Consider the following 23,641-nt stretch of genomic DNA (forward strand, 5'->3'; position numbering starts at 1 on the left):
TACTTCCAGTGCTATGTTGAATAGGAGTGGTGAGAGAGGACAGCCTTGTCTTGTGCCAGAATTTAGAGGGAAGGCTTTCAGTTTTTCTCCATTGAGGATAATATTTGCCACTGGCTTGTGGTAGATGGCCTTCACTATATTGAGAAAGGTTCCCTCCATTCCCATCTTGCTGAGAGTTTTGATCAAGAATGGGTGTTGGACCTTATCAAATGCTTTCTCTGCATCTATTGATATGATCATGTGGTTTTTATTTTTCTTGTTATTGATGTTGTGTATTATGTTGATAGATTTACGGATGTTAAACCAGCCTTGCATTCCTGGGATGAAACCTACTTGATCGTAGTGGATGATCTTCTTAACGAGGCATTGAATCCTATTTGCCAGGATTTTGTTGAGGATCTTTGCATCTGCATTCATCAGTGATATTGGTCTGTAATTTTCTTTTTTGGTAGCGTCTCTGTCTGGTTTAGGTATCAAGGTGATGTTGGCTTCATAAAAGCTATTTGGAAGTGTTTCTGTTTGTTCAATTTCATGTAAGAGTCTTGCCAAGATTGGCAGTAGTTCCTCTTGGAAAGTTTGATAGAATTCATTAGTGAATCCATCTGGACCTGGGCTTTTGTTTTTCGGCAGACATTTGATTACTGTTTTAATTTCATCAATGGTGATGGGGGTGTTTAGATATGCTACATCCTCTTCCTTCAACCGTGGAAGATTATAAGAGTCCAAGAATTTATCCATTTCTTCCAGGTTCTCATTTTTAGTGGCGTAGAGTTTTTCAAAGTAGTTTCTGATTACCCTTTGAATCTCTGTCATATCAGTAGTGATCTCTCCTTTTTCATTCCTGATACGAGTTATCAAGTTTCTCTCTCTCTCTTTCTTTGTTAGGTTTGCCAGTGGTCTATCAATCTTGTTTATTTTTTCAAAGAACCAACTTCTGCTTTTGTTGATCTTTCGGATTGTTTTTTGAGTTTCCACTTCGTTGATTTCTGCTCTCAGCTTTGTTATTTCCTTCTGTCTTCCTATTCTTGGGTCCTTTTGTTGAGCATTTTCTAGTTCTATTAGCTGTGTCATTAAGCTACTCAGGTAAGTTCCTTCTTCCTTCCTGATGTGTGCTTGCAAAGCTATAAATTTTCCTCTCAGTACTGCTTTTGCTGTGTCCCATAAGTTCTGAGAGTTTGTGTCTTTATTGTCATTTGTTTCCAGGAACCTTTTTATTTCCTCCTTGATTTCATCTCGGACCCACTGGTTATTGAGCATGAGGCTGTTTAACTTCCAGGTGTTAAAGTGTTTCTTCTGAGTCCCTTTGGAGTTCACAAATAATTTCAGAGCCTTGTGGTCAGCGAAGGTAGTCTGCAAAATTTCTATCCTCTTGATCTTATGGAGGTATGTTTTATGTGCCAGCATGTAGTCTATCCTGGAGAATGTCCCATGTACATTGGAGAAGAATGTGTATCCAGGTTTCTGGGGATGGAGTGTCCTATATATATCCACTAGGCCTCTTTCTTCCATTTCTCTCCTCAGGTCTAGTATATCCTTGTTGGGTTTCAGTCTGGTTGACCTGTCCAGTGTTGACAAAGCCGTGTTAAGGTCCCCCACAATTATTGTGTTGTTGTTGATATTATTTTTCAGATTTGTCAACAGTTGTATTAAATATTTTGCTGGCCCCTCATTTGGTGCATATATGTTTAGGAGAGTGAATTCTTCCTGCTCTACGTACCCCTTGATTAATATAAAATGTCCGTCTTTGTCCCTTACAACCTTCCTGAGTATAAAGTTTGCATTATCTGATATTAGTATGGCCACTCCAGCTTTTTTATGGGTGTTGTTTGCTTGGATAATTTTTCTCCAGCCTTTTATTTTGAGTCTATGTTTGTTCTGACTATTCAGGTGCGTTTCTTGTAGGCAGCAGAAGGTTGGATTGAGTTTTTTGATCCATTTAGCCACTCTGTGTCTCTTAACTGGTGCATTTAGTCCATTGACGTTGAGAGAAAGAATTGTCCTGGGATTTAACGCCATCTTTATTTCAAAATTTGGTGTGTCTTTTGGGTAGTCTTGTCTTAGATTAGGTCTTTCAGTTTTTCTCTTAAGACTGGTTTTGTGTCTGTGAAGTTTCTGAGCTGTTTTTTGTCTGTGAAACCATGTATTCTTCCATCAAACCGGAAAGTGAGTTTTGCTGGGTATAGTATTCTGGGTGAAGCATTCATTTCATTCAGTCTTGTCACAATATCCCACCACTGCTTTCTGGCATTGAGTGTTTCTGGTGACAGGTCTGCTGTAAATCTCAGGGAAGCTTGCTTGAACATGATTTCCCCTTTTGATCTTGCTGTTTTCAGAATTCTGTCTCTATCTGTGGGATTTGTCATTGTGACTAGGATGTGTCTTGGGGTGGTTTTTCTGGGGTCTCTTTTGGTTGGTACTCTTCAGGCATGCAGGATTTGATCACATATATTCTTTAGCTCTGGAAGTTTCTCTTTAATGATGTTCTTGACCATTGATTCTTCCTGGAAATTTTCTTCCTGGGTCTCTGGGACTCCAATGATTCTTAAGTTGTTTCTGTTGATCTTATCATAGACTTCTATTTTCGTCTGTTCCCATTCTTTGACTAATTTTTCCATTGTCTGCTCATTTGCTTTAAGTTTTTTGTCCAATCTCTCCTGCTGTAGGGAATTGTTATGTATCTCATCTTCCACAGCACCAAGTCTATTCTCAGCTTCTGATACCCTGTCCCAGAGCTTATCCATTTTGTCATTCACTTCGTTTACTGACTTTTTCAGTCCTGTTAGTTGACATGTTATTTCAGTTTGGAGTTTTGTGATTTCTGCCTTCATATTTTCTTGGTTCTTATTAGTGTTCTGTTCAACTCGATCCATGGTTTCTTAGAGTCTGTTGAGCATCTTCCATATTGCTAGTCTAAAGTCCTTATCTGAGAGGTTGATTAGTTGGTCAGTCATTATCTGGTCCTCAGAATTGTCATCTTCATTCTCTATGTCTGATGCTGGCCTGCGTTGTTTCCCCATTGTCACACTTGTATTGTGGGTTTTTCTACGTGTTGTGGTGGTATTCATTGTCTATATGATGCAGGCAGCACACTCCTCTGGCTCCTCCCTTTCTGGATGGGCTGACTTGCCTCTAAGGGAGGGGAGTCCTCCGTGGATGAAGCCTCACACTGGGTCAAATCTTAGGCCCGAGCATGCAACAGAGAAGACAGTCCAGAAAGAAATGTTTGCTTCTGTGATATAGCGCTGTTCTTAGTGTGATTTTTCCTTCTTGTTGCAATGGAGTTCTTTCCTTAGAAAGAGTGCACGGCCGCGTAGCGAAGCGGATTTTCCCCACCTGGTGTCACACACAGGGGGCCGGCTTTTGCAAAGCTTAGCCGGTTTTTATGCTCTGAAGTCCCTCCCTGAAAATGGCGTCTGGGCGAGCGAGGTTTCTGGAGCCTCTCCTTGCCCCACTCGCAAGAGTTTCACGCAAGAGGACAGTAGACAGACATAGACAGGTCACAACTCACAGTCTTTCACAGTTGAGCCCCACTGGGCCGGTGTACTTTCGCGGATTTTCCCCGCCTGGTGTCACACACAGGGAGCCGGCTTTTGCAAAGCTTAGCCGGTTTTTATGCTCCGAGAATACGTTTTTAATCTCAATTAAAGAAAAATAATGGATGTTATTTTTATTTGTGTATTTTTCTTCTTTTTTTATTTCCTTATCCAGTAGAGCAATATGAATTGTTGCTTATCAGTTTCCCTCTTCGGGAGACAAAAATAAGCCCTATTTAGTATGTATCAAAAATATATTGGGTAAGTCATTTGATTTATACTGAAGCTTTAAATTGCTGCTTGTACTTGCAAAGCAAAGAGGAGATATATAGGAAAGTCATTCATGTGTGTTCAGTATGCTGCTAAGAATTAAGCATCATTTTCTTCTAACTCTGTCTGGATAAAAAGAATTGATTTATTCACTGAAATTAAGACAATAGCAAAGCTTAAACTTGCATAACTGAGCATATGGTGAGTTTTCTGAGAAGAAACCGGTGACTTTTGAGAGGATAATTTCCTTTTAAAAATCTTAATTTCAGTTGGCAGAGAAAACCCAATGGGCATGTCTGCATCCTCTAACCAAGAGGTAGAGAAGATCCACCAATCAGAGAACCAGCAAGAAACAGCAGTAGAAATGGAGACGAAGGAGCTCATGCTTTCAAATGCAAGTAAGCTACAGCTTCTTCTTGTCTCCTTTTGATACCTGTCTCTACTGCTGCTTTGTATTATTTTTTTATGACAGAGGATTGCTTATGTCCTCTGAAACTGGTTTTAAGTGCTCAAGTTATTTGATCGAAAACTTTCAAAATAGAGGTCACTTGAATGTGGCCAGGACCTATGATGTATTCCCTGAATTCAATTCAGGGTCTCACACATCAAGGAACTTGGTACATACACACATACATACATGCGTACACATATTGGTGTCCAACATTTATGGTTTTATTTAACATTGTAAAGTATACATTTTTTAAATTGTGTTTAATTCATCTTAAATATAATGCTTATTTAAAATGTGTCTTCTTCATTTTAAATATGATCCTTCCAGGACAATGATTTGAAAAGAATAAAGTATTACATTATGCTGTTTTACTTTTGTAAAATATTTTATAAGGGCCTAGGAGATAGTACAGTAGGTGGGGCAATTTTCATCTGTGTGGCTGGCCTGAGTTTTAAGCCCAGCATCCCTTGCAGTTCCTGAGCCTGCCAGGAGTGATCCCTGAGTGCAGAGCCAGGAGTAAGCCCTCAGTATCACTGGGTGTGGCCCCCATAATAAAAAAAAATATTTATAAATATATTTACTAATAACAAAGAATTTTCACCAAAACCTAAGCAACAACAAAATATTATCCCAATTTCTCTATTATAAAAGCAAGCATAAATAAATTATGCTAAGAGTTAGGTATTTAAAAATTTTAGTTTGTCAGTCTCATAACCTTTCTTGCGCTATCTAATGAATGATATTTGACAAATTCCATGTATTCAAAGTTAGTCATGCTTGAGTAAAATGAAATAGTGACACATTGTGAGAACAAAGACTTTTAAGACCCACCTTGAAAGAGAGGCATTATAATGTTGCTTTGGAAAGGGTGTTATTAAATATTAGCTATGCTAAATTCTCCTTCATAGAGTGACAGAAAATAGATATCTCTTGTTGGCAACTTTGAAACCCACACCATCTAAAGAAAAGAGACAGCTAGCCTTTTGATTTGCTGTATTAAATTAGGTTCAGTGTGGTCTTTCATGATGGCATGAATCCACAGAAGCGTCTGGCAAATCACATTGCATGAGATATACATCTGTTTAGTTCATGTTTCTCATGAAAGCATAACTAAGTCTTTGTCAAGATGGCCATTTCAAGTAAATTTTAATTGGTTGAAAAATAACACTCTAGCTGAAATCATTAGCTACTTTTTTATGAGTAATAAAATGCTAAAGAGGATAACTATATATATTATGAAATTTTGTTGGTCTAAAACATTTTAAAATGCTTCCACTTTGGAACTTAAGGCATCCAATATGTTTACTTTTTACTCTTATACAGTGAAATATCAGTAGCTAGCACCTCTACAAACATCACACAATTATCATTTTTTTGTTATTGGAATTAGTTAAATCAGTTTAGTTAGCAAATTTTATGTTTGATACAAAATAATCATCTATAATTATTATACTATTTTCAGATTTTATTTTCTACCATTTGTTCATCTCTCACTCCCTGACCCCACCCTTCTCAATTTCTTTGCCTTGGTAGCCACTTATTTTCTACATTTTTATGATTTCACTTTTGTATTTGAAAAAGGTTACCCATATAAATCCCAATAGTATAATATTTCTTTTTCAGTCTGGCTTATCTCAGCATAATATCTTCAAGGTCTATTTCAGATTGTGCCAAATGGCAAGGGTTTCCTTTCCTGTGGCTGAAGAAAATGTAGCTTCCCAATACTTCCAATTTTATGGCTGAATATGCTGTTGTATACTTAACACAACATTTTCTTGATTAACTGATCTTTTGATAAGACAGTTAAGATTTTTATTTTGTATCTTAAGGATTGTGAATAATGTTGCAGCAGATAGGAGAGTAGATGGATCTTCTTGTTGAAACTCTTTTTAATAACTAGACTGAGAATAACTGGATCATATTATGGCCCTATTATTATTTTTTTAAACTTCTGTAGTATGCCACCTTCCCTTATCTCTTGATCCTTGCCAGTTCTTGTATATTCTCATTAAAATAACCATTTTCGGGGCCGGGAAGGTGGCGCTAAAGATAAGGTGTCTGCCTTGCAAGCGCTAGTGTAGGACGGACCTTGGTTCGATCCCCCGGTGTCCCATATGGTCCCCACAAGCCAGGAGCGATTTCTGAGCGCATAGCCAGGATTAATCCCTGAGCGTCAAACGGGTGTGGCTCAAAAAACAAACAAAAAAAACAAACAAAAAAACATTTTCACAGGAGTGACTTGATAACTCACTGGTTGTTATTTACATTTTTTCTGGTGATTAGTCTTTTCTGCTTATTTATTTATTTATTTATTTATTTATTTATTTATTTATTTATATTTTTGAACTACTCCTAAATTTGTACACAGGAGTCCCTTATGGGTTTGGGGAACTATATGGAATGCTAAAAGTTGAACTTGGATTGGCCTCATATAGGGCAAACACTACTTGCTGTACTAAATCGCTAGCCTGTGATTAACTATATTCATTATCTTTCTTTGTATCTGTTTTAATATGTGTGTTTTCTTTGGAAAATGTTCATTCAGCTTGAATTTACGTTTTTAAAATTAGATTGCTTTATTGATTTACAGGTCAGTGAGTAGCAGGAGTATATCAATATTGAGCTGAAGGTGTGTCTGAGTCTCTCTATATATTTTGGGCAGTGACCCTTATCCAATTTTACTATGTAGTTTTGAGTACTGGAATCTAACTTTTCAGTTAAGAGGTAGCAGACATCATTTCCAAAAGTGACAAATTGGGGCCAGAGTAATCATACCATGCGAAAAGTGCTTACATGGCATGCACCAGACCTGGATTCAATTCCTGGTACCCAGCAGAGTCTCCCGAGCCTACAAAGACTGGTCCTTGAGCACAGAGCCAGAAGTAAGCCCTGAGCCCAGCTCAGTTTGGACCCCAAAACAAGCAAAAATTGTCTTGTTCACAATTAGTTCACAATTCTACCATGTTAAGATAGCTTTGCTTTTTTGAAATCTTACCTATTTGTTAGCTATTCTTGCTAGCTTGTTCTTTCTGTACTTTGAGTGGAAAAAGTATTTTCAGACTCTGAGTCTGAATAAATACCAGTTGGCCCATTGTCCGAAATGCTAGAATTTGTGTCATGCTTGGGAGATACAGGTCTTGGCTGTAGTATTTGAAATCCATAGTATTTGGAATATTATCAGCTTTAGTCTTAGGTTGGGTTTGAAATCAAGGCCAAGTTTCTACTGGAAAGGCTCCTCTCCCCTCTGATGGCACTTGTTTGATGGAGTTCTCCTGCATTGGATGAGTATTTTCTGACCTAGGTCACTGGCAGTCATTTCAGTGCTTCTGAATTTTTCTTCAGTTGAGCCTTCACAATTGCCCTTTGGCCTATACACTAAAGAAGTTCTAAGAGTGTTTGTGAAGTTTCAAACCATGCTTAGGTGGAAATGACAGGCAGAGTGAACAAAAGTTACATAAATATTCATGTTTTAAAAATTAGATTACTCATAAAACCTTATAGATCGATTTTTGTGCTCTTTTTCGGTAAAACTATTGACATTATATCATGAATGATGAGGGATAAAAACTTACTGTGCCTGGGGCTGGAGTAATGGAGCTGCGGTAGGGCATTTACTTTGCAAGCGGCTGATCCAGGATGGACCTCAGTTTGATTCCCAGAGTCCCACATGGTCCCCCAACCCAGAAATGATTTCTGAGTGCATAGCCAGGAGTAACCCCTGAGGGTCATCAGGTGTGGCCCAAAAACCAAGGGAGTAAAACAAAAACAACTTACTGTGATAGAGATTAAACAAAAATGCAACCTGAAGGCTGGAGAGATAGCACAGCAGTAGGGCATTTGCATTGCATGCAGCCGATCCAGGATGGAAAGTGGTTCAAATCCCAGCATCCCATCTGGTTCCCCAGCCTGCTAGGAGTAACCCCTAAGTGCTGCTGGGTGTAACCCCAAAATCAAACCCCCCAAAAATTCAACCTACAAAACTGTATGACCTCCAAGTCTTAGCCTATTCACCTTTTCACAGGGGGTGGCACTTCACAGAACTACTGTGAGGACTGGGTAAATTTGATGTGATGGCAAATATTAAGTGCTTAGAAAAGTGACCACAGTATGAAATTCTATGTCCTGGTACATAAGGGACCCCCATCTAGATTGCTTATGTGTAAAAGATTTATAATTAAACATTCCTTTTTTTTTTACTTACCAGATGATTTGTGACTTTATCTAGTCCTCATTTTTTTTGTTTGTATGTTTTTGGGCCACACCCAGCAGCACTCAGGGGTTACTCCTGTCTCTGTACTCAGGAACTTCTCCTGGCAGGCTTGGGGGACCATATGGGATGCTGGGGGATAGTACTTGGCTCCATCCCCGATCAGCAATATGCAAGGCAAGCGCCCTACTGCTGTGCTATCACTCTAATCTTTATCTTAAGTAAGACATACTAATATGATCAACTTCTTGGATGAGTGAAGTATATTAAGTACTAACAGAGAGCCTAGAATATATGAGCAGCTTATTATGTGATGTTATTAATATATTTGAAAGAAAAAAGTCTGCTTCATATACTTAGAACAGTAATAAGAAAGTAATTAAAAAAATGAATGTCAGGTGCTAGAGAGAGAGTATAAAGGGCTTGCTTGACAAACATGACTCCAGTTCCAACCCTGGCATTAAGTATGGTAGCCAGAAGACCACCAGGTATAATCACTGAGCACAGAATCAGGAATAATTCCTGAGCACTATAGGTGTGACCCAAGAAGCAAAACAAAGCAAACAAGCAAACAAACAAACAAACAAAAACACTAAAAAGAGAATGTCAGCGGTTGGGGAAATAATACAGAGGGCAGAGTACTTGCCTTGCACATAGCTGACTTGAGCTTGCTCCCTGGCAACCAGTATGGTTTTCTAAACTCTATCATAGTGATCCCTCAGTCCCTGAACTCAGCCAGGATAAGCCCTAAACTAGGCTGGTGTGACCCAGAAACAAACACAAACAAACAAATGAAGGAATGTTCATTCTCAACATTTCAAAGTTTTGCATGATTTTTATTTTAAAAACTGTTCCTTGGAGCAGGAAGTAGCTGATTGTTTGTTGATTTGTTGTCATGTTTGCTGAACTTTCTTTGATCCAAATACAAAAGTTGCTGTAGGGTTGTATGCAGTTTCAAGTCACAGAATGAAAGGCGAGTTGTGTCTTGATTTTCTTTAAACCAGTTAGCATGAGAAAATCGATCTATCTCATTATACAAGACTGGAAATACTGCTTCAGAATCAAACTGTCACTGACGAACAAGGCTGGTTGGTAGTTTGGGAGATGATCTCAGCACTTCTTTCTAAGAGGCAGCTGATGACAAGGGGCGCAAAGAAGACAGCAGTTTTAGTGGGGAATGTCAGATCCTATGCAACCTTAGAAATAAGAAGTGACTACAAGAGGATCGCGTTTGACGGAGCTGCCTATTAAGCACTAATGTCATACTCTTACACGTACTTGTAAGTTTATACTTAGAAGTACACTTACCAGGACCACAGAAAAAATTGATTTTATGACAATGCTAGCTTTTGTTCCCAATCTTTTTATTGCCATTGATGACTGGATCTTTTCCAGAATGATCTCAGTAAAGCTTCTCTCTTTAATCTGCCATTTATTCATCCTATTTGAAAAAAATGTTTTTAGTCCACTTTGCCTCCATTTCTCTGAAAACCATCAGCACAGAACTGCAAACATCATCATCCATGCATATTGGGTGAAGGATTTTACTCAGTATTTCAGATAAATACTGTTCTCCAGTAAGTGACTCCAGTATCTCCTTCTTGTTAGCCAGTCTTGCTGTGGAGATAAGCACGAAAGTTGGTTAGGTTATGGCAGGTTGGGCTACTGCCCCGCCCACTGCCATGTTTTGATGTCCTTGAGTTGCATATTGACAGAGATTTCTGTCAATCCCATGTTGCATCTGATCTGTCACTGAAGCCTTTTTCCTGGTTCCACAGAAGAAATCAGGCTTTCACAAATCAGAGAGACTTTTCTGACAGAAGATGAATGGAAAGTGTTGGTGCTGACAGGAAACACAGGGACCCGGGCCAATGTCACCCTCTGGGTGTATGGAGATGAAGGTTTTGATGGACCAATCAATCTTAGCAAGAATAACCCTGAGAAGCTCTTCCTCGCACAGCAGGAGGATGAATTTCCGGTAAATAATATTGGTAGTTGTATCATTTTTTGGTTTTAACATTTTAAAGCTATTTTTGTAACTGTTAGAATGTGTATGCATGTAGAGAGGCACTGTATAAAATAAATATCTGGCGTGTTAGAATTCCCATTGATTATTCTAATTCTGTTTTAATAATTGAAGGATATATGTTTTTTTTTTTTTTGCTGTCTTACATAATCACAGGTATAGAAGATAATCGATTTATTTAAAGACAACATTTTAGGTCATTGATTCGAAACTAACTCCATAAACCACCCATTTCAGCTCCAATTATATATAAACTATAACATAATTAGATTCTTTTGGTGATTAAACCCCCATTTTTTAAAACATGCATGTGATTTTGGATGGTGCTCAATTCAGTAGTATGGGTGTGAAATTATTTCCTCGGCATCTTTAGAGACCATATTCTGCCTGCATCTCTTCAGATCTTTCCCTTTCTCACTTGAGGGTATGTAGTAGCATCATTCTGAGTGTTACTGGTTCTGTCTTTTGGTTCCTCCAAGCCTTGGACAAGTTTTGATGACAGAAATTACATTTCACTTTATTAGTAACCAACCCCACAAGATAAAAGTGAGATGAGTTCTTGGTGAAGTATTAAGCAATAGTTGTCATCCCTGGAGAATAGTTCTTTGTATTCCAAGATTGTGTACAAAACAGATGATTACTAATACCAACATAATTCTCTGACATTAGACTGATTTAATATAGCCTGAGGCTATTTAAGGTTGCAGACCAAATAATAACAAAGTTGTTAATAAAATCATAACTAAAATCATAAAAAATAGAACTTCAGACTTGATGCTGGTATTCTGCTTTTGCAATAGCTACTTTTGTAAATAAAAAGCAGACATGCAATCTGAAGAAATACCTCTGCTTAGTGCAAAGCCATACCTTATAGAACATATGCATGTCAAAAGATTATTTGAAGATTATTGTTTAGATTCATAATGCTTCTTATTTGATTCTGTCACCCCCACCAAAGTCTGTTATAACCCTTCATATGGATTTATAGAATAAAAATTGTTAATTTATGGTTAATGTTGTCAATGCTTTCCTGGGAATATATATATATATATATATATATATATATATATATATGTATGTTTGGTTTTCGGGCCACACCCGGCCGCGCTCAGGAGTTACTCCTGCCTCTACACTCTGAAATCACCCCTGGAAGGCTGGGGGACCAAATGGAATGCTGGGAATCAAACCAGGTCCCTCCCGGGTCTGCCACATGCAAGACAAATGCCCACCACTGTTCTATCTCTCTCTCCGACCCCTCTTTTTTTTTTTTTTTTTTGGTTTTTGGGCCACACCCGGCGGTGCTCAGGGGTTACTCCTGGCTGTCTGCTCAGAAATAGCTCCTGGCAGGCACAAGGGGACCATATGGGACACCGGGATTCGAACCAACCACCTTTGGTCCAGGATTGGCTGCTTGCAAGGCAAATGCCGCTGTGCTATCTCTCCGGGCCCACCCTGGGAATATTTTTTAATCTAGGCCAACATTAGAATAAATAATCAAGATTCTCAATCTTCATTATTGATTGCAATCGTCTGGCATTTTTAAAAAATTACTGGTGTCTAGTTCCACCTTCAGTGATTCTGGTTTATTTTGTGTGGTGATGTGTGGGTATCAGAGTTCTAGAAGCTTCATGAAGTAATTTAAAATTCCACTAAAGGTGACAATCATGTAATAACACTACACTATAAATCAGATAAGCAGGATCAAAAATCTAGTTATATATATTCACTATGTGACAATGAATATATCACATATTTTCTCCAAGCTCCATATTGTTTTTGAATATAGCACATGTATGTCTTTGTAAATTTTGATGACAAAACTTTAACATCTGAGTGTATATATATATACATATATATACACATATATATATGGATTAAGAAACTATTGACATAGAGGAAATGTATTAAATTAATTAAGATTTCTTGGTTAACTAAGTAAAGTTGGAGTTAAGGGAGAGTCAAAGTCAAAAGGGAGAGTTTAAGTTAAAGTCATTTACTAGTTGTAGGGCCACAGAGATTTCTTATTTTTATTAGGTTTCAATTCCTTCTCATAAAAGGGGCCAAGATTAGTAATAGCACTTCAAAGGTTTGGTGGGGGTGTGGTTTGAAAAATATCTGGAAATAAGTGTGATGTACATTGCACCAGGCAGAGGGAAGTGAACCTCCAATGACATATCCTAATGGATACTGGTTGCATACATGTTTCTAAACTACACAGTTTACATGGTGTAACTCCACCCTGGATTTAGGTGTACCTACCTGAGACACGCCCTTTTCTGGGAGGGGTCTTGGGAACTGGATATTAGGTGTAACCTTACCTGCAAGACCCCTCCCATTCCAGGGAGTGGTTTTGGAAAGTTATATAAAGCCTTTGACCCAGGGGATTAGGGTCTTTGCCTCTTTTGGTCTTGGACCAGCATGGAGGTCAAAGGAAGATGGCTGGAAGGAGTTAAGATGCAGGGCTAGATAAGAATGGCTGAATGCTTGAAAGGTTATGATAGAGACCACACATGTGGTGGATAGGGTATGAATAAAGGTGATGCTTCCTGATGCCTGCCTGTGAGTGAGTTCAATACCCGTCACTTTCCTGGACCCCAGACCCACTGGTTCATGGGGGATGAAGCCACGTGGCCAGGGCCTAAGGACAAAGGCCTCCATCCTTCACCATCCATCTCCATCCGGATCCATCTTTAATTATTTAATACAACAACATGGTTCTACTACACTAATGCTAAAGTTCAGGGATGAACTTGAAGAAAAGCTGTCTGAAGATTAGGGACAATGGATCAGTAGTATGTTCATCCCCTCACTGGACATTCAGGATCTGAGACCCCACTATAGAATTATTTATCAAAAATCTGCATTTCAGCTTCTGAAGACAGTGGGAAACCTGAACTTTTCAGAAATTACATTTCAGTTGATCCTTAGAATGTGTCAAAAGAGGGTGGAAGAGATTTTTACAGTGGGTAGGCATTTTCCTTGCGCACAGCTGACCCCAATTCAATCCTGGCACCACAGCCCTGAGTCCATCAGGAGTGTTCTCTGAGCACAGAGCTAAGAGTAAGCCAATGTGTATCACAGGAAAGAATCAAAAGAGAGTGGACATTTAAGTAACAATATAATATGGGAAAATTGTCCATCAATTTGCTTCCCTTCAAGAGGGAGACTCATCTGAAGCTGTAGGAGAACTTTCTCTCGTGGAAAGAGGAGGAAAGAATGGCTGTGAGGGATGAATATTCCTCTTTCCTCCTCCTCCTAACTGTCAGCATGGTTTTTCCTGTACAGTGTGATGATAGGGCTAGTATAACTGCTATTTTGGGAGAAAGCAAAGGTGGTAGTGGCCATTAAAAAGTTTGGGAAGTTTCTGTGAAGAAAGAAGTTGGTTAAATGCCATCTGGATCTCCAGAATGTCCTACTTTTTCAGTACATAGATAAGGCATGATGGAAGTAAGCATAGTACGCATATATCTAGTCTTGAAAGTAGAGGAGTTCTGCAGTAGAAACCCTGATAATGGATATGGATCATTTTTTTGTTATTGATGTCTTTATACAATTTGATTACAAACATGATTGTAGTTGGGTTTCAGTCATATAAAGAACACCCCCCCTTCACCAATGTGACATTCCCATCATTTTAATAGTACTTTAAACTTTAAATAATTGTAATATATGTAACAATCACACTAATATAATTCAAATATTAAATATGATGAACATGTCATGAATAAAATATCATTTTACTGACCCAGCGATGCTCATGTTTTACTCCTGGCTCTGTGCTCAGGGATCATGTCTTGGAGGTTGTGGGGGACGATATGGGGTCCTGGAGATTGAGCCGTGTCAGTTGCATGCAAGCATCACGAGCATAAGGATGTAGCAGCTGGTTAGGCCAAGTGGACCATGCCACAGGGGTCAGAGGCAGTAGACGAGGAAGTTCCCAGTGTCCCCTCAGCCCATCACCACCCTTATCAAGCGTGGAGCCTGTGTCACAGCTGATGGAAGAGGATCCTGCCTTCTGTAGTGGCTGCTTTCTCTGGCTCAAGCAGAAGTAGCTACAGTTGCAAGGAGTGTAGGATTCTGGGGGTCATGGTGGGGGGTTGCGTAGGCCCCCTGCCAGCTTTGTGCCCCCTCATGATTGCGAACTGTGCTTAGCTTGCTCTGTCTCGTAAATTGAGAAACAGATAAGTGGATGGTACCAGGGGAAGCAGTCTCATGAATATTGAGTAGAAATAAAAAAGTGACCAGACCTAAATATCCAACCCAAAGTCAACGACAATAGAAACAAGAGACCCAAACTACAACAAGCTAGACACAAAGGGGACCTGTTACACTGGCAGTCCAGGGGGTTAAGGGTGGAAGAACGGGGTGCATGCATGCTGGGAAGAGTGGCAGAGGGAGGTCATCACTGGTGTGGGAATGGCCCTAATTAACTGTCACTATGTACCTTAAACATTAACTGTGAAAGATCTGTAATTCACATTGGTCTCAATAAAAATTATATTAAAATAAAAAGTAACCTTCAGCACTGGGAGTCCTGGCCAGGGATGGGGAGCGTGAAGGCTTCAGCTGCACCCCAGCCCCTGAGGATGTCACTCTCCTCATGGACCTCCCTATAGGTCCCCAAGTCCTCTCAGGTCCCACGGATCCTACAGAGATTCCCTGGATAGAGGAGTCCACTCCAGGGGAGGGGGTTCTGTACAGCCTGTGCCCCAGCCTTTCCAGCTCAAAAACAACAACTATTATCCCCAGCAGCTCCAACCATACTCAGCTTAAGTGCCCCCAGGGCCCATTTACCCCATCCTCTACTCCCACAAGAGCTCCAGACCTCAAGGATAGTGGGGTGTTGGTGGGAAGCCCATGTCCTCGCCAGAGAGGGTCCTTGGTGGGAGGAGAAAAGCCAGAAGCTGCTTCCCCAGAAGCCCTGAGGTATGGAGGTCGTAGAGATGAGAAAGAAGGTTTGAATAGGTGCTAGAAGATGCAGAGATGACTGGCTTGAGGATAAAGGAGGGAAGAGGGCATGGAGTTGCCAGGGACATACCAAAGTGAAGAAAGAGCAAAGCAAAGCTGCCTCGGGGCTGACCCTTGCAGGGGGGAGGGTCCCACAAAGGCTGCTGTAAGTGGAGTGGGATGCTGGGGTGCTGCATAGCCAGTGTTGGACTTTTCTTTTCAATAGGACCTAAAGGGATATGACCAGAATGAGGCAAGCTCTCCTGGCCCCTGATGGTCTGTGATGGATTTCTTTTTCCAGGAAGGTGTAATGGAATATGTCATTCCCCTTGCCTTCTAAACCTCCTGCTATGTTGGGGAGTCCTGTCTGTTTTTTGGTGTGGTTGAGGTCGCATGATGATATGGGACCCTTCAATAAAGGATAGAAAACACACAAAAACTACAGTTCAGTACCTGGACTTATAATATTGATATATGTTTACTTCTAAATCTAGCTCCTTTACTAGATTGTAAGTTATAGACTGTGATTATTTAATCTTTGCATACCCTTGACATCCCATAATGCCATATTGTTATGTTAAGTCTAACTATATTTATTAAGCTGACTATTGTATTCAATATGCATTGTACCTAGTCTATGCATTATATCAATAGAAACATTGATGAGAAGTGATGTAAACCACCATATTTTTCTCAGATTACAATATCTAAGAAACCAATTGAGATCAATCAGAGTGATTCCAAAGCAAGTTCTTCACAATGCTACTTAACCAAGAAATAAGTTTTGGCATGTCAAAACGAAGTGTTCATATTCTGTGTGCATATTTATTTCCACTATTTGAGTTTTAAATATATCTATCCGCCTATGAAAGATGAGAATTTTCAGAGTAGAAGGTCTATACTAAATCACTTTTTCTTAAATTCACAGAAAAGACTTTAATTTTGATAAAAATTGCTTTTCTTTCCCTTAAAATAAAATCTTGTTTTTCTGTCACTGGAATTTAGTTTGAAGACATTTGGCATCTAGTGAGAAGTGTGTGGCTACTCAAGAACTGAATATGTATATTCTTTATTTTACTGTCATCTAACTTCTGCAGAATTTTAGTCAATCCTTGTGATATTTATGTCTCATATTCTGTATCCGTGGTGTCTATCAATTGTTAGTTGAGGGAACTTTATCTCTGAATTCAAAGAACCTCTGAAATCTTTACAACTGTTTGGAGCAAGTGAGCACATTTAGGAAAAATGGAAAATATTTTTTAAAATAATTTTGATTTTGACCAAAGTGGACTACAAATCTTTCACAGTAATATTTTAGGTACATAGTGACATTGAATCAGGGGCATTCCCACCATTAACATGTCTCATTAAAAATATTCTTTTTTCTCTGAATTTTATTCAGGTTGTGATAAGAAACATTGGAATGATTTATAAGATAAGAATTGGACATGATGGATCTAGTGAACAGCCTGAGTGGAGCTTACAGAGGGTAATGTGTTTTGTTTTGTACTTATTGGTTATTCTGGGATGAAAACAATCAAGCAATCTTCTTAAAACAATGAGAAATATAACACATTTTCTATTTACATCTTATAAATAATGTGAACAAAAATTTTAATGGAACACTATAAACAAATAGGCTATGTCCTTGTGAGATTTTTTCCCCTTTGCATAGCATCTTCATGGCTATAATTTAGAAGTCAGTCTGTGTTCATGAGGAGATAGTTAATTCTCATGAAATTTTCACCTACAAACTTCAGAATTCATTGATCATCCTCACCTGAATCATGTAGTACTATAATGGATGATAAATAGTGATTTTATGATTCCATTATTACTCCTTGGACTTGAAGTTCTGCTATAGATAGGTAGAACTTTCCCTTCACCTCTACCTAAAATTATTAATGGATTCATTTGTAACAGCATGAACTTCCTGGATTCTTATTTTATTTGATTACTTTGATTGGGCTTTCCCAGTTATTTTAATGCTAAAATTATCTTATACTTGGCTAACAGAGACAGCAAGAGACATTTTACCAAAATCATGCTCTATTTATTTTCTTCTGGCACATAAAGAAGTTTATTGCTTAGCCACTGGTCTCTTTGCCCTAGACACAGAGTCAGCTGTTTCTGAAGGAGCGCTGGTCTATATATTACAGCACTTAGAGGTGTGTGTTTGTGTGAAGCACAAGGAAAAATTACTTTCCAAATCCTGCATAGAGTTCACTGCTGAGGAACTCATTTTAGCCTTGGCTGACACAAGTGCTCCAGATAAACAGTTCCTTAGTACATGATTCTATGGAGACTTGAATTTCTTTTCTGGAAGTTTGCTAAAGAAGTTCATTTTAAATCTTCAAATCTTTTTTTTTTTCAGGCCACACCCGTTTGATGCTCAGGGGTTACTCCTGGCTAAGCACTCAGAAATTGCCCCTGGCTTGGGAGATCCCCGGGGGATCTAACCGAGATCCTGCCTTGGCTAGCACTTGCAAGGCAGACACCTTACCTCTAGCGCCACCTCGCCAGCCCCCAAATCTTTCTTTTGATGTCAGAAAAGTCATAAAACTATCACCAATGGGAGAAAATAATTTAAATAAACATTAGTGAGATACTGGAAAATAATAATACTAAGCTAGTAACTATGTCTTAGCACATTAGCTAAGGCAGGGGTATAGCTGATGTTCTAAACGAAAAGTTGGAAGTATCATGACTTTGTCATTGCTTCTTCTAATCTCAGGTGATTCTTCAACATGTGAGGAGCAAGAAGACCCTATATTTTGAGGCAAATGTGTACTTATCTCGAATTAAAGCAGTCGAAGACATTGTTTGTGAGCTTCCAGTTGTCAAAGGAGGACAAGCTATGTTTCCAGGTGTGTTATGAATTTTTACTGCTAAACATTGCAGATAAAAATTACATTACAGCCACTTAATTAACCCTAAACTATATAATAATAGAATATAGTTTCTAATTTTTAGAGAACAGTGCTGTCATCATGGCTTTGTCGTGTGTGTGTGTGTGTGTGTGTGTGTGTGTGTGTGTGTGTGTGTGTGTATTTTTTAATCTCAGGAACATGGTTCTACAAGAGGAGCTCTCCTGACTGGGTTTTATCCGACCAAGACACCACTTTATGTTATCGATCTTTCTTTTGATAACATTTATCATCAAATCTTACAGTTTCAAATATTAAACATCATGCCAAATAGCATCGTCACCCTTCTACTAAAACATTCTTTTAAAAATTTCTACCTATGTAATACAAGTAAACATCGTTAAAAATATACTATTTCTCTTTCTAAAAAAGTTACGAACATCTAAAAGGTTACAGACTTGTGGCTGAAAATGCCTGTTTATAATTAAATTAATAGCCAAAGTATGAAAACCTTCTCTATAGTTGTAGACAGGTTAAGGCAATTCTCTAATATAAGGTTTTGTTTGTTTTGTGTTTTTTTATTTTAAGTAATTTTTATTGTGATCTAAAGTGAATAACAATTCTTTCACAGTAATATTTAAGGTACATAGTGACAATGAATCAGGGACATTCCCACTACCAGGGTTGTCCTCACTCCACCCTCTTTTCCCAGCATGTGTCCCATATCTCCCTCCTTTGCCCTCCCAGAGTGCTAGTGTAACTGTTCCCCTCTATATAGAGCTTCTTGTAGATAGGTTATTTGTTTTTTTTTGTCATTGACTACTTTGGGTTTGGTGTTTAAGTCTGATCAGTTTTTATTTCCACTCAGTGTTCATATGGCTGTTTGGTCCTGTACCAGTTTGATTGGATTCTGCTTCTAGATATTCCAAAGTGACAAATTTTCTCTTGCATCTCTCTTCCTTGCCAGTAGTGAGATACCATGTTGACGTCTATACTGGGGAACTCAAGCAAGCAGAAACATTGTCTGAAGTTTTTCTGTGCCTCTATGGGGAGAGAGGAGATTCTGGCCTTAGGCAACTGTACAAATCGAACATGCCTGCAAAATTTCAAAGAGGACAAGTGAGTTTGCACAATAACTTCCTCACGTTCTTATCAATCTCTCTTCAGGTAGTTGTACAGTGGTGGGAAGTTTAATCACACTTTAAAATTTTTAATGAGGGGAAGGAAACCTTGAAATGCTCAGAAGCTACCTTAGATATAGTGTTTAAGAGTCCTCACAAAAGTGCTCAGGTGACCATGTGATGCTAGAGATCAAACCTGTGCTCCTGGCATGCAAAACATATGCTCCAGCTCTTAACTCTCTTCCCCAGTTGAGTGGGTTGCAACTTAAAAAGGACTTGTCACTCTTGAATGCTTTATCTGTTCATTTTTCTATTTTTATTTTTAAAGGATTTATTATTAACATATTAACTTAGGAGTTGTGTTTTACATCTACATATGTGTATAATTCTTATACTTCCACTACCAAAATTTCAAGTTTGTGCTTCTTTAATATATTTTACTGTCTCCGTTCTTTATATGCTTTGTTTAAGGAATTGTTTCTGAAACAAAAATGATATAAACTATATAACAATGAACAAAAAAAAGCATGTGAAGATTAGTGATGATAAGAGGACAAAAATGAGATGGCAGGGGAGGGAAATATATATGAGTATGCTCTGTCAGAATTTGAAGGAAAAAAAGCAGTATTTTTTTTATTGAGACCATTGTGAACTACAGTCTTTAGCAATTATATTTAAGGTACATAGTGGCAGTGAATTAGGGCTATTCCCACCACCAGTGTTGACCTCCTTCCACCACTGTTCCCAGCATGCACTCCATATTTCCACACTTTTATTCTCCTGGACTACTAGTGTAACAGGTCCCTTTTATGTATAGCTAATTGTAGTTTGGGTCTCTTGATTCTATTGTCATTGATTTTGGGTCTGATATTTTTTGTTTTCGCTCAGTGCTCATGAGATTGAAAAAACAGTATTTTTAACTGTGATGTCAGAATACCAATTTTATATAGTACCATAATAGAATTTGCTAAAAACATTTTTTCAATCATATTTTCTTTAATTAAAAGGAAATTTCAACATGAGACATTAAGACATCAATTCTTCAGAATTCTTTATTTTAAAATATTTCCATAAAATATATGTTCAAATATTATACTTTATTATATATAAACAGTTTAATGTCTGATTTTTTTATTTATTTACATTTCCATTCATCTTAATTGTATTGCCTCCTAGAGAAACATTTAAAAGCATGACATTCATCAGCAAGTTTTTCCCTTTGTGTTATCTAAAAACTCATCTAAAAACAGCATTATTTTATTTCACTTTAATTGCTTTATTTAAGCATCATGGTTACAAAACTTTTCATCGTTGGATTTAAGTTATCCAGTGTACTCTATCTTTCACCAATGCACATGAAGACTATTTTACTGAGTGAAATGAGCCAGAATTCTGGAAAGGGTTAGACATAGAATAATCTCACTCATAGTGTGGGATATAAGAACAACAAAACATAGTGTAGTAATAATCCCAGAGACAATAGAGACAAAGGTCAGGAGGTACATCTCAGGGGAAGAAAGTTCACCACAAAGATTGGTGAATATAGTTAGAGTAGAGAAAGTTCTATTCAGAAAATGATAGAATAAAGGAAAGAAATAGGGGAACGGCTGGGGGCCTGCCAAGCCTCCCAGCACCCCCCAAGCTAGGGAGTAGGTCTCCGGGATGGGGTGTCCCTTAACCCCATACTGGAAAGAGTTGGCCTCCAGGATCAAGGAACTTGAAGCCAGATATCTGCCCAGCCCCTCCCTCTGCTCCTCCCCCCCTAGAGTAGGGGGGGAAGCCTGGGGATCCCTAATAGAGTCCACCTGGAAAACACATCAGGCTACCCGAGGGGGCACTCAGGCCAGGCCTAGAGTCCAGGGGAGAAATAGGGGAATGGCTGGGGGCATGCCAAGCTTCCCAGCACCCCCAAGCTAGGCAGTACGCCTCCAGGATGGGGTGTCCCCTAACCCCATACATGGGAAGAGCTGGCCTCCAGGATCATGGAACCAAAAGCCAGATATATGCCCGGCTTCCCCAATACTCCTGTCCCCTAGAGCAGGGAGGGGGGAAGCCTGGGGACCCCTAATAGAGTCCACCTGAAACCCACAACAGGCCACCCGAGGTGGCATTCAGGCCAGGCCTAGAGTCCAGGGGAGAAATAGGGGAATGGCTGGAGGCATGCCAAGTCTCCCAGTAACCCCCAAGCTAGGGAGTAGGCCTCTGGAATGGGGTGTCCCCTAACCCCATACCTGGGAAGAGTTGGCCTCCAGGATTAAGGAACCAGAAGCCAGATATCTTCCTGGCCCCTCCCCCTGCTCCTCCCCTCTATAGTAGAGAGGGAGAAGCCTGGGGACCCCTAATAGAGTCCACCTGGAACCCACAACGAAGCCTTCCCTGGTTGCCAGCTCAGTTGGACTCTATAGTGGTCCTCAGTCTTTTTTCCTTTCTCTCCCTACACTAAGGGGGGACTCATGGGGTGGAGGGTGGGCCAATGCAGCACTGGTGTATGTTGTGACATTCCCTGGTATTTTTTTCTCATTGGTCTCCATTTTAAAAACTGCGCGGGGCTACCGCCCCCGTGCATATCATATATATGCAAAATAAAAATGGGAGAATGGACTCTCAGGCTGGGAAGAGACCAGTTCGCATGGGGGTACCATATATATTCAACATTAAAATGAGAGTATGGACTCTCAGGCTGGGAAGAGACCAGTACTATTTTCCTACTTGTTTACTCTTAGCTGCCTCTTGGCCTCTTCCTTCCTTCATTGTGTAACTGTGGTTGCTACCATACCATGTTTCTGATTAGTTCTCACAAACGGTGACAATTGAGTCCACTGTCTTAAGTTAGATTGTTTATTTTCCCCACTTTTTTTTTTTTTTTTTTTTTTTTTTGGTTTTTGGGCCACACCCGGTTGACGCTCAGGGGTTACTCCTGGCTATGTGCTCAGAAATCGCCCCTGGCTTGGGGGGGACCATATGGGACGCCGGGGGATCGAACCACGGTCCTTCCTTGGCTAGCGCTTGCAAGGCAGACACCTTACCTCCAGCGCCACCTACCCGGCCCCTTTCCCCACTTTTTATCTCTTTGTTATCTGTTTAATAAGGAAGTTTGTAGAAGTGTCCCTCATTTAAAGTTTATACAAGAACCAAGTCAATTGGATTGTTGGACTTTGTCTAGCATCCCCATAGGCACCAATTTCACCATGTGATATTGTTCTTCCTTTGCATAGGCACATTAAAATGGGAAACGATATACAAACACGTTCTTATCTTATAGAGATGGGAACACACAAATCTTGTAATGCAATAAGACCTTATACCCTGAACATTGTCATAAAGACCTGGCTCATGTCTTGAAAGATTGGGCATTTTCCATTAACCTCTGAACCAGTGATGCCATCTATAAAACAACCATGATTGTGTACTACATCATCTGAATGCAATCCTCTACCAGGGAAGATCCTACCACTGCTCTGGCATAGACCTATTCAACAGAGACTTCCCTTTAACACCCAGAGAACTTAGTAACAATAACAGCCTGCTTTAAAGACTAAGCTCTCTGCATCACCCCCTAATTGTGAGTGAAACTAAAGGGTGCTCCACATCATCCTGACTCTTATATAGGATATAGACATATTCCAAGATCCTTGGCTACAGAAACCTGACACCAACAACAGTGGATGTGTGAAAAATAAAAGAGTATTGGCATACAGACAATGACTTGGGTTGGACAACCTAATATGCCTGGAGCCTAGAGTTGGTCTTGTGCCAGAAAACTTCAGGGGTAAGGTCTCCTTGTATTTAGGCCAAGGCTTTTTCTTTCCATATCCCCCATATTTTGCTGGGCCTGTGAAAACAATTTCCGCACTAACACAGTCTTTGCTGTGCTCCTTTGATTCATTCTTAATGAATTATTGCATTAGGATTAATTGTGTCAACAATACTACAGCTTTTAATGTTAAGGGAGTTGCATAAATATTTTGGCTTTGGAGTGCTTTGAGAAAGAAATATTATAATGTACTACAATCTGGGGGCTCGAGGGACAAAGTAAATGTACATGTTTAAATAAATTAAAAAAATCTCCCCCTTCCCCCCAAAAAAATGATAGAAAAAACTAATAATTCTGGACAAGAACTTGGTGCCGAAAGTGGAGAAAAAACTGGCAGGGCATCCCTCCACTAACAATAATGCAAACCACAGTGTCAAAAGAAAAAGAGAGAGAGAGAGAGAGAGA

General features: G+C 39.3%; 1 protein-coding gene across 1 annotated transcript in view; it reads left to right on the forward strand.

The window, feature by feature from the left end:
* Positions 1-23,641, forward strand: part of RP1 (RP1 axonemal microtubule associated) — a 249,468-nt gene that overhangs the window by 100,763 nt on the left and 125,064 nt on the right. The window contains exons 16-20 of the mRNA XM_049782407.1: positions 4,073-4,201; positions 10,240-10,439; positions 16,837-16,923; positions 18,169-18,301; positions 19,269-19,420. Of these exons, the coding sequence (XP_049638364.1) occupies positions 4,073-4,201; positions 10,240-10,439; positions 16,837-16,923; positions 18,169-18,301; positions 19,269-19,420 (701 nt within the window). The remainder of the gene's footprint in view (positions 1-4,072; positions 4,202-10,239; positions 10,440-16,836; positions 16,924-18,168; positions 18,302-19,268; positions 19,421-23,641) is intronic.

This window comes from Suncus etruscus, chromosome 10, assembly GCF_024139225.1.
Source record: "Suncus etruscus isolate mSunEtr1 chromosome 10, mSunEtr1.pri.cur, whole genome shotgun sequence".
NCBI lineage: Eukaryota > Metazoa > Chordata > Mammalia > Eulipotyphla > Soricidae > Suncus > Suncus etruscus.